At 50.9% G+C, this 12,247-nt stretch overlaps 1 protein-coding gene across 3 annotated transcripts in view; it reads left to right on the forward strand.

Annotated features, from left to right (window-relative positions):
- Positions 1-12,247, forward strand: part of ctnna2 (catenin (cadherin-associated protein), alpha 2) — a 1,959,617-nt gene that overhangs the window by 1,717,695 nt on the left and 229,675 nt on the right. For all 3 annotated transcript variants that reach the window (XM_072497636.1, XM_072497638.1, XM_072497639.1), the window contains one exon: positions 1,021-1,202. In XM_072497636.1, the coding sequence (XP_072353737.1) occupies positions 1,021-1,202 (182 nt within the window). The remainder of the gene's footprint in view (positions 1-1,020; positions 1,203-12,247) is intronic.

Below are 12,247 nucleotides of genomic sequence, written 5' to 3' on the forward strand. Positions count from 1 at the left end.
AACAATGAGATAAATGACCAAATAATCTATTCTTCTATTCTTTATTAACATTGGCTGAGAGGTGGATATTGTCAGGAAGGAACTCCTTGGGCGAGATTCTCCGACCCCCCGCCAGGTCGGAGAATCGACGGGGGCTGGCGTGAATCCCGCCCCCGTCGGTTGCCGAATTCTCTGGCACGGGATATTCGGCGGGGGCGGGAATCGCGCCGCGCCGGTTGGCGGGCCCCCCCTCCCCCCCGCCTGCGATCTCCGGTCAGGATGGGTCGAAGTCCCGCTGCTAAAATGCCTGTCCCGCCAGCGTAGATTAAACCACCTACCTTACCGGCAGGACAAGGCGGCATGGGCGGGCTCCAGGGTCCTGGGGGGGGGGGGGGGCGATCTGACCCCGGGGGGTGCCCCCACGGTGGCCTGGCCCGCGATCGGGGCCCACCGATCCACGGGCGGGCCTGTGCCGTGGGGGCACTCTTTTCATTCCGCCTTCGCCACGGTCTCCACCATGGCGGAGGCGGAAGAGACTCCCTCCACTGCGTATGCGCGGGAATGCCGCCAGCGGCCGCTAACGCTCCCGCGCATGCGCCGCCCGGAGATGTCATTTTCGCACCAGCTGGCGGGGCACCAAAGGCCTTTTCCGCCAGCTGGTGGGGCGGAAATTAGTCCGGCGCCGGCCTAGCCCCTTAAGGTTGGGGCTCGGCCCCCCAAGATGCGGAGCATTCCGCACCTTTGGGGCGGCGCGATGCCTGACTGATTTGCGCTGTTTTGGGCGCCAGCACGCGGACATCGCGCCGATACCGGAGAATTTCGCCCCTTGTTCCTTTTTGAATAGTGTCATGCAATCTTTTACATCCATGTGAAAGATCAGACGGGTTCCTGTCGAAATACATCCCAAAATATGATTTTTGAGATGCTCAATATTTTGCTTGGAGAAACTTTGAATACAGGCTTTTCGCGAGTTGGAAAAAATATCGCTGCTGATTTTCATTCATTTGTGACTTTTTTCCTCCCTGCCACACCCTGGTACAGGCCATCATGGCTCAGCTGCCCCAAGAAGAAAAGGCAAAGATTGCTGAGCAAGTGGAGAGCTTCCACCAGGAGAAAAACAAGCTGGATGCGGAGGTGGCAAAGTGGGATGACAGCGGCAATGATATCATCGTGCTGGCTAAACAAATGTGTATGATTATGATGGAAATGACCGATTTCACCAGGTAAGAGAATGTGGACAATGTATTCGTCACAATTAATAACCTGAACATACCCAGCATGCACCAAAAAGAGCCAAATACTGTCAGTATTGCTGCATCAAATTCGTAAGCACGCGGTATTACTTGCCGTTGATGAATTTTGAATGGCCGATTTTAATCAAGTAACAGAAGGAGATAATGGGCGGGAATCTCCTTTCCGGGGACGAAGTCCCCACGCCGGTGGGAGGACCGGCGGCAACACTCCGGCGTTAACAGTCCGAAAGTGCGGAATTCTAGGTGGACGCCGGAGGGGTTGGCGCCGCTCCAACCGGCGGCGAAGGGACTGCCCGAGTTCGCGCATGCGGCGAAGGGGCGGCATGATCTTGTGCATGTGCGGAACCGCCGGCGTGGTACTGCGCATGCGCAGACCAGCCGTCATATTCTGGCGCATGCGCATGGGGTTTTCTTCTCAGCGTCGGCCATGGCGGAGCCCTACAAAGGCCAACGCGGAAGGAAGGAGTGCCCCCTTGGCACAGGCCCGCCCGCAGATCGTTGGGCCCCGATCGCGGGCCAGGCCACCGTGGGAGGGCCCCCCTCCCTCCCCCCCCGGGGTCGGATCCCCCCCCCCCTGTGCCGTCCCAAGGACTGCCCCAGCCGACTTACCTGCCAGGTCCCACCGTGTGGGACCATGCCTATCCCATGCCGGCGGGACTGGCCAAACATGGACGGCCCGAGGCCCGGAGAATTGCCGGGGGGGGGGGGGCATTGCCAACGGCCCCCAACTGGCGTGGCGTGAACCCCGCCCCTGCCCAAAAACTGCCGCCGGAGAATACGGCGGGGTTTGGAGAATCCCGCTGAACATGTTTGTTGAAATGAGCAACATCAACTGTGCACTTATTGCAGTTACAACGGTGAATTTTAACATCCAAAAATGAGTGGGTTCGAGTTGAGAGAGCGATGTCAGTCTTCATCTGAAACCTGAGTCCAACCACCTCCCGTGTGTCAGGCTTGGCTCTCTGGGTGGCCCTCTCACCACGGATGTGGAAAATTGATGGATCATGTCCAACTCCAGGAACTGGAATACAAATATTCAAGGCTGACACTCGCAGTATTGAAGGAGTGCTGGGATTGTCATAGGCGTCATCGTTCAGAACAGACGTTAAACCCACCTTCCCTCTCAGGTGTATGTAAAAGAGTCGATGGCACTACTTTGAAGAAAAAAAGGTGAGTGCTCCTTGGTGTCCTTGCCAAAAACGGTACCTGAATTATAGCAACATAAGAACAGGAGTAGGCCATTTAGCCCCTCGAGCTTGTCCTGCCATTTAATGAGATCATGGATGATCTGTGACCTAACTCCACATTCCTGCCGTTGGCCAATATCCCTCAATATCTTTGTTTTTAAAAAATCTGACAATCTCAGAGTTAAAATGAACAACTGTTCCAGGTTCAACTGCTGTTTTTGCGAGAGAGCTCCAAACCTCTACCACCCTTTGAGTGAAGAAGTGCTTTGTAACATCTCCCCTAAATGCTCTAGCCCTAATTTTTATACCGTGCCCCCTAGTTTTAGAATCTCCAAGCAGTGGAAATAATTTATCTTTATCTGCCCTGTCTTTCCCTGTTAATATCTTGAATACCTCAATCGAACCACCTCTTAACCTTCTAAATTCTAGCGAACAGATCTAATTTGAGTAATCTCTTCTCCTAATTTAATCCCTGTACTCCATGAATCATTTTTGTAAACATATGTTGCACTCTCGCCAAGGCCAAAATATCCTTCCGAAGGTGTGGTGCCCATTCTCCGACTCGGCGGGGGGTCCTCTCTGAGTCCGCCCCGCAAGAAGATGGCGAACGGATCTTGCGGGGCCGCGGAAGGAAGGCGGTCCTCCTCCAGAGAGGACGGCCCGACGATCGGTGGGCACCGATCACGGGCCATGCGACACTTGAGGTACCCCCCGGTGAAGGATCCCCCCCCCGCAGGCCGCCCACCCCAGCATTCCCGCGCTGTTCCCGACGGCAGCGACCAGGTGTGGACGGCGCTGGGGGGGAACCCGCCATTTTGGCCTGGCCGCTCGGCCCATCCGGGCCTGAGAATAGCGGGGGTGCCGGAGAATCGCCATTTTGGGTGTCTCCGCCGATTCTCCGGCCTGCGGAACTCGACGGGGCCGTTCCGGCAGCTTGGGAGAATCGCGGGAGGGTATCGGACCGGCGTCCCGGGAAATTTTGGCAGCCCAGGCGATTCTCCCAACCGGCGCGGGAGTGGAGAATCTCGCCCCCTGCTTTCCCCCTTTCACTCTTCTTAAAAAGTGGAGTGACATGAGCAATTTTCCAATCCAGAGGGACTACTCCTGAATCTAGGGAACTCTGAAAGTTTATAATTCGGGCATCTACAATATGCTCCCCTACTTCCTTTAGCACTCTCTGATGGAAACCATCAGGTCCTGGGGATTTGTCACACTTATTTCCATTAATTTCCTAGCTGCTGCTGTAGTTATATTAATTTTATTAAGTCCCTGTCCTCTTTCGACTATTAATTTGTTCGGGACTTTGGCAAGTTATCCGCCATTTCAACTGTAAATACTGAGGCAAAGTAATTGCTCAACATGTCTGCCATTTCCCCGTTATCACTGATAATATCTCCATTTTCAGCTTTTAGTGGGCCTACATTGCTCCTCACCACCCTTTATGTAACTATAAAATTTCTTCTCATTGATTTTGAATCCCTTGAAAGTTTCCTTTCATAATCCCTTTTAGTATCTCTTATAAGCTGCTTTGTAACCCTTTGCTGGTTCTTGGACCTGTGCCATTCGGCCAGATCTGTGCTATGTTTTGCATTTTTGTAAGCCTTTTCTTTTAGTTTTATGCTGTCCCTAACCACCTCAATTGCCCATAGCTGGTTTGTTTTTGTGAAGTGGAGCCGTTTACTCTCAGGGGTATATACTCACTCTGTATCTTGTTAAATGTTTCTTTAAATAATTTCCACTGATCTTCAGTAGTTTGACCCATTAACAGATCTTCCCAGTTCACCATGGAGAGTCTCCGTCTCATCCCGTTAAAATCAGCCTTACCCAAGTCTAAAATTCTTGTATCTGAATCGTGCCTTTCACTTTCAAATTCTATGCTGAATTTCGACATGTTGTGATCACTATTTGATAAATGTTCGCACATAGATAGGCTACTAAATTTGGCTCATGACTCATAACTAAACCTAATATTGCCTGTCCCCTTATCACATCTGGAATATATTGCTGCAGGAAATTATCCCAGAAACATTCTAGAAATTCACTAACTTCCTGATAGGTGCTAGTCTGCCTCTCCCAATCTATGTGTAAGTTAAAATCCCCCATTATTGCTACTCTGTTTTGCTACATACTTGCCTCATTTCTGCATTTATACAAGCTAGCACCTCAGAACTGCTACCAGGGGTTGATACACAACACTCATTACAGTTTTAGATGTTTGTTTGTTCCTCTCTTCCAACCATATTGATTGATTGATTGATTGATATTTATTGTCACATGTACCGAAGTCCAGTGAAAAGTATTTTTCTGCGGCCGAGGGGACGAACACAGTGCGTACATAGTGGACAAAAGAATAATCGACAGAGTACATTGACAGTGGTGCATCAACAAATAGTGACTGATTACAGTGCGAAACAAGGACAAACAAGAGCAGCATAGGGCGTTGTGAATAGTATTCTTACAGGGAACAGATCAGTCCAAGAGAGAGTCATTGAGGAGTCTAGTAGCTGTGGGGAAGAAGCTGTTCCTGTGTCTGGATGTGCAGGTCTTCAGACTTCTATATCTCCTGCCTGATGGACGGGTCTGGGTGTGAGGGGTCTCTGACAATGTTGTCTGCCTTTCTGAGGCAGCAGCAGGTGTATACAGGATCAATGGGAAGATGGCAAGTTTGTGAAATGAAATGAAATGAAAGTCGCTTATTGTCACAAGTAGGCTTCAAATGAAGTTACTGTGAAAAGCCCCGAGTCGCCACATTCCAGCGCTTGTTCGGGGAGGCTGGTACAGGTGTTCACCGCACTCTGCAGTTTCTTGCGATCTTGGGCCGAGCAGTTGCCATACCAAGCTGTGGTGCAGCTGGATAGGGTGCTCTCCATGGCACATCTGTGGAAGTTTGTGAGAGTTGATGCAGACATGATAAATTTCTTTAGCTTCCGTAGGAAGTAGAGACGTTGTTGGACTTTCTTGGCTGTTGCATCAACGTAAGTGGACCAGGACAGACTGTTGGTGATGGTGACCCACAGGAACTGAAAGTTATCGACCATCTCCACTTCGGAGCCATTGATGGAGACGGGGGGAGGTGTCGTGCTACGCTTCCTGAAGATGGTGATCAGTTCCTTGATTTTTCCAGCATTTAGAGAGAGGTTGTTTTTGGTCTCCATATGATCTCCACTGGATGCTTTCCCCTCATTATATCCTCCCTCACCATTGAGTTGATGGTATTCCTAATCAGTAAGGCTAGGCTACCCACTCTGCCATCTTACCTGTTCCTCCTGTAAACTTTATATCTGGGTATAATTAGTTCCCAGTTCTGACCATTCTGCAGCCATGCCTCTGTAATAGCTACTGCATCATAATCTTCAATTTGCATTTGCGCCTGCAGCTCATCCAGTTTATTCCTTACGCTCCGTGCATTGGTATACAGAACTCTTAATTGGACTGTTCCCCCTTCCCTGTACCTCAGCACTGATGTTTTATTTGCATGTTTATTATTTTTCTCTTTTGCTTTAACCAGTCTACTCCTTGTAGTTTTGCCATTAGCTACAAAACCTGAAATTGGGTTCCTGACTATTTCTTTACTCTCTGCCCTACGAATTGTTTTTGGAACTGTATTTAATTCCCCGGAGGCCTTCTCCCCTCACCCCACTTTTTCTAGTTTAAAATCGTTGTGACCACCCTATTTATCCTTTCCGCTGCGACACTGGTCCCAGATCGGTTCAGGTGAAGACCTTCCCAATGGTACAGACCCCTCCTGTTCCAATGCTGATGCCAGTGCCCCATGAATTCAAGAAAAATCTGGAATTAAAAGTCTAATAACGACCATGAAACCATTGTCAATTGTCATAAAAACCCATCCGGTTCACTAATATCCTTTAGGGAAGGAAATCTGCCGTCCTTATCTGGTCTGGCCCACATGTGACTCCAGACCCACAGCAATGTGGTTGACTCTTAAATGTCCTTTGGGATGGGCAATAAATGCTGGCCCAGCCAGCGATGCCCACATCCCATGAACGAATAAAGAAAACAAAACAGGGGCTGCGGCGCTGAGACAGTTTAATTTGATTGAAAAAAAGTTTAAGTTTGGACCAAATTAAACTACTGAGCAGCAATGAAATTTTACTAACTGACCTTTTCCTCGCCTGTCCCAGCTCTCAGTTTTTCCTTGGTCACCATGACAAAGACAAAGTTCCTCTTATTATTTTAAGACTGGGCGGGCCCACTTCACATCTCCTTTCCCACCGCTCCCCACCGCCTCCTCCGCCCCCCCCCCCCCCCCCCCCACCCCCCAGCAACCATTAATTGGGTTGCAGACCCATCTCTAGAATCATTAAGTCTTAACGAATTTAATAACCTTATGAAAATCCCCTTCCCTGGCAAACTGGCGATGGAGGTGGGAACATGGGGCGAAATTCTCCCCCAACGGCGCGATGTCCGCCGACTGGCGCCAAACACGGCGCCAATCAGACGGGCATCGCGCCGGCCCAAAGGTGCGGAATGCTCCGCATCTTTGGCGGCCGAGCCCCAACATTGAGGGGCTAGGCCGACGCCGGAGGGATTTCCGCCCCGCCAGCTGGCGGAAATGGCGTTTGTTGCCCCGCCAGCTGGCGCGGAAATGCAGCGCATGCGCGGGAGCGTCAGCGGCCGCTGTCAGTTTCCCGCGCATGCGCAGTGGGGAGTCTCTCTTCCGCCTCCGCCATGGTGGAGGCCGTAGCGGAGGCGGAAGGGAAAGAGTGCCCCCACGGCACAGGCCCGCCCGCGGATCGGTGGGCCCCGATCGCGGGCCAGGCCACCGTGGGGGCACCCCACCGGGGTCAGATCGCCCCGCGCCCCCCCCAGGACCCCGGAGCCCGCCCACGCCGCTTGGTCCCGCCGGTAAATACCAGGTTTGATTTACGCCGGCGGGACAGGCAATTTCTGGGCGGGAATTCGGCCCATCCGGGCCGGAGAATTCAGCGGGGGGTCCCGCCAACCGGCGCGGCCCGATTCCCGCCCCCGCCCAATCTCCGGTACCGGAGACTTCGGCGGGGGCGGGGGCGGGATTCACGGCGGCCTACGGCCATTCTCGGACTCGGCGGGGGGTCGGAGAATGACGCCCCTGATCTGGGATTGGTCCTGTCTCAAATGGGAAAATCTGGCCCAAGGTGTTTTATTTCATCTTGGAATCTTAACCAGTAAAGGATGATGCATTGCAACAAATATCACAGTATGCCGTCTGGACAAGACAATGGCTGTTATACAGATGTCTTCTGTGATACACTCAGAAATGTCTGCTACGTATTGTGACTTTGATTACGGCTATTTCAGTGACAAAGCCCATGAGTTCCATGCATTTGTGGCCTCTTTCATCCAGCGGAAAGAAAGAAAATACTTTTGGCTTAGTTGAAACCCAGGTTACAGAGATAAAAGGGAAGTGTGCTAACTGAAATCCTCAAACCTGACAGTACAGAAATGTACCTGGCTTTGAAAGTCCATTTATCTCAACCTTTCTAGTAGATACACCAAGGCAATCATGTTTCATACCTGACCAGCAACATCTGTGATAATATTCGATTAGAATCAATAGACAGAACTCTAAGGTGACTTTGTACAAAGTGTTTGTACGTAACCAAGGCTGTGTAGCATGACAAAACTGCAAATCCTTTTACAAACATGCCAAGTGTGTGGTAGAACTGTTTTCAGGAGTTTAAATCGATAGTACAAACATGGCAATATTCAACATTAAAGTCCCGGTATTGAGTGGGAAGAGGGAGGATGAAAGTGAAACTGAGAACGCCTGAAGAAAACAGTAGTCCTGCCGACCATAACTCTTGCTTCTCTGAGTCTGCAAGGAGTGCTAAATCCGCCCAAAAAACATCTGGAGCACCTGTCCCACTGTTGCATTTCGAGGCTCCCCAAGAGCACAGCATTAAATTTGAAATCGGGTGCATAATGTGGGTGTCTCCAGAACCAGGGATCACAATCTGAGGATATGGGGCAGACCATTTCGGACAGAGGTGATGAGGAATTTCTTTTTTAAGAAGTTTTAAAAAAAAAATTAGAGTACCCAATTATTGTTTTCCAATTAAGGGGCAAATTAGCGTGGCCAATCCACCTACCCTGCACATCTTTTGGGTTGTGGGGATGAAACCCACGCAGACACGGGGAGAATGTTCAAACTCCACGCAGACAGTAACCCAGGGCTGGGATTCGAACCCGGGTCCTCAGCGTCGTAGGCAGCAGTGCTAACCACTATGTCACCGTGCTGCCCTGGGGTACATAATTACAATCAAATACATTAATTAAAAGTTTTACTTCAACACCCTGATATCCACTTGCCTTCTCGTGTTGTACAAATTAACCCATCATCCCCAACCTCTCCTGCCCATTCTAGGCATAGAATCATATAATTTACAGTGCAGAAGGAGGCCATTCGGCCCATTGAGTCTGCACCCCACCCAAGCCCACACCTCCACCCTATCCCCATAACCCAGTAACCCCACCCGACACTAAGGGCAATTTTGGACACAATTTATCATGGCCAATCCACCTAACCTGCACATCTTTGGACTGTGGGAGGAAACCGGAGCTCCCGGAGGAAACCCACGCAGACACGGGGAGGATGTGCAGACTCCGCACAGACAGTCACACAAGCCGGGAATCGAACCTGGGACCCTGGAGCTGTGAAGCAATTGTGTTAACCACTATGCTACCGTGCTGCCGTTATGTTAATATTGAGGCCAGAAAGCCTGTTTAATGTTGTTCTCCAGATAGAATCATGCAGTGTCCCATTCTACTGATGTTACCTCAGTGATAGCACTAACTCCTTAGTCCCTGCATTTCCTATACTTTCTTAATTTTGTTTTCAAATATTTGCCTACCTCTTTCAGAAAAACGTAGAAAGATTATTTTCCCCTCACCCGGCTGAATTTGACATCACCGTGGGCAGGTTTGTGGGCAGGGATGAGAGTGAAAACCATAGGACAGGCTTCTCACCGGGCTCCTGACCATCCTGACTCTCTGCAATTTTACACTGGCCGGCCTGCCCACCATTGCTGCAACTGAGGCCCTAAAGTGGCCAATTATTGACAGGGCTATTTCCCACCTGGCTGCAATTTTCAGGCTGGTGGGAGGAGTTCCAAGGTATGGGGTAATCCCAAAATAAATTGAGTTCAGGCCTTGAAGGGCTCGCCCCCACCAACAGTCCCCTTTTAACATTCGATTCTCCTCCCTTCAGCTCAGTAACCGTGGGACCTCTCTCCTCCCCCGGTCTCTCTCTGCCAACAACCCAATCCGCCTCTGCCCATGCACCCAGGAAGAAGCTGTTTTTGAGTCTGTTTGTGCGTGTTCTCAGACTTCTGTATCTCCTGCCCGATGGAAGAAGTTGGAAGAGTGACTAAGCCGGATGGAAGGGGTCTTTGATTATGCTGCCCGCTTTCCCCAGGCAGCGGGAGGTGGAGATGGAGTCAATGGATGGGAGTCAGGTTTGTGTGATGGACTGGGCGGTGTTCACAACTCTCTGAAGTTTCTTGCGGTCCTGGGCCGAGCGGTTGTCATACCAGGCTGTGATGCAGCCAGATAGGATGTTTTCTATAGTGCATCTGTAAAAGTTGGTAAGGGTTAATGTGAACATGCTGAATTTCCTTAGTTTCTTGAGGAAGTATAGGCGCTGTTGTGCTTTTTTGGTGGTAGCGTCGACATGGGTGGACCAGGACAGATTTTTGGAGATGCGCACCCCTAGGAATTTGAAACTGCTAACCATCTCCACCTCGGCCCCGTTGATGCTGACAGGGGTGTGTACAGTACTTTGCTTCCTGAAGTCAATGACCAGCACTTTAGTTTTGCTGGCATTGAGGGAGAGATTGTTGTCGCTGCACCACTCCACTAGGTTCTCTATCTCCCTCCTGTATTCTGACTCGTCGTTATTCGAGATCCGGCCCACTATGGTCGTATCGTCAGCAAACTTGTAGATGGAGTTGGGTTAGGTGAATTGGCCATGATAAATTGCCCTTAGTGTCCAAGAAGGTTTGGGTGGGGTTGCTGGGTGACGGGGATGGGGTGGAGCTATGGGCTTGGGTGGAGTGCTCGTTCCAGAGGTCGGTGCAGACTCGATGGGCCAGGTGGCCTCCTTCTGCACTGTAAGTTCTATGATGATTCAACAATAAGACTCTGGGGACTACACGCAGTCGCAGTCCTGCCCGCTGCAGCGTCTGGCACTGCAGGTACCAGAGAGCTGCTAGCCAATCAGATTGGGTGGCAGCTCTCTAAGGCGGGATTTGCTCCCGAGGGAAATCCATAGAATCCCTACACTGCAGAAGGAGGCAATTCAGCCCATCGAATCTGCACCAGCCCTCCGAAAGAGCACCCCACCTCGGACCACTCCCCCACCCTACCCCTGCAACCCCGTAACTCCACCAAATATGCAATCTTTGATCACTAAGGGACAATTTAGCATGGCCGAGTGGGGTGTGGTGGAGGGGCTGCGGGGGTGGTGGCGGGGTGTTGGGCGGGTGCATGGTCTTACCGAGGCTAAAAAAAAGCCTTCATCTTAAAATGTGCTTCACCTTATATCAAAGAACTTCCTGTACAGTGAATTACAACAACTGATATTTAACATAATAAAACATCCCAGGGGCTTAATAAAGGAATATTAGAAAACAAAATATGATAATGAGCCACACAGGGAGATATTAGGTCTGATGACCAGATTGCTTGGCCAAAGAGGTAGGTTTCAAGAAGAGTCTTAAAAGAAAAAAGCAAGGTAGAGAGGCAGAGGGGTTTCGCGAGAGAATTCCAGAGCTTATTGTGCAGGCAGCTGAAGTCCATGGCCAACATTGGTGGAGTTATTAAAATCTGGGTTGGCCAAAAGGCCAGAGTGCAGGGAGTTGTGGGGCAGAAGGAGATCACAGAGAAAGGAAATGATTTGAAAACATGGGTGGCACTTCAAAACTCTGGACATTGCTTGAGCAGGAGCCAATGTAGGCCAGAGAGCCCAGCTGCAAGTTAAGACACGGGCAGCAGAGTTTCGCATAACCTCAAGGTTATGGATGGCAGAATGTGGGTAACGAGCCAGCAGTTCATTTGCATAGTCACGCCTCGAGGTGAAAAAAGACATCAGTGAGGGTTTCAGCAGCCGAGGAGCTGAAATGAGAAAGAAGTTGGACGATGTTATGGAGATTGCAAACAGATTGGTTTATTCTCAGGTAATTGCCAGGGAGTGGGATGGAGTCAGTAGCTAGGGAATGGGGTTTGGAGGGGCAAATGGAAACCTTGGGCGGGATTTAACTAAATGAGAGCAAAGTCCCTTGGCAAGAGCATTAGCCACGTGTTGCCTGGCGCTCACAACTATAAAACAGCGCCCTGGTTCAATAGGGGGCCTCAGCGGGGAATGTGCAGCCAAGGCCGCACATAGCCCCGTTTTGTGCACTGAGGAGCTCAACTTGCCGGAACTCCTCAGGGTAACGAGAGATCGGGACACCATTTTAAAAAGGCATCCTGATCTCTGGAGCCCCCGAAGTGATCCCCGAGACCCCCCAAGCCATTACACACTATGGATGGTTCCCCGGGGCCCCCTGTACCCCTCCCAACACACTCACACTTCGGCTCGATAGCCACCGCACAAAAAATGCCAGCTTCGCACCTTGACAGTGCCAGGCTGGCAACGTCAGGGTGCCAGACTGGCCGTCCAAGGTTGCCCCGATGGCATGAGCAGTGCTAGGGTACCACTCTGCCCAAAGGGCATGCACCTGGGGGCTTCGAATCCTCTGGGAGACCTACACGAGTGCGGTTGCATCTGCTCCCCATTTGTGGAGACCAGTACTGATGCTGCTCGCTCCAAGGCGAAGGAGATAGATCCCA

Source organism: Scyliorhinus torazame, chromosome 3 (genome assembly GCF_047496885.1).
Source record: "Scyliorhinus torazame isolate Kashiwa2021f chromosome 3, sScyTor2.1, whole genome shotgun sequence".
NCBI classification, from domain to species: Eukaryota; Metazoa; Chordata; class Chondrichthyes; order Carcharhiniformes; family Scyliorhinidae; genus Scyliorhinus; species Scyliorhinus torazame.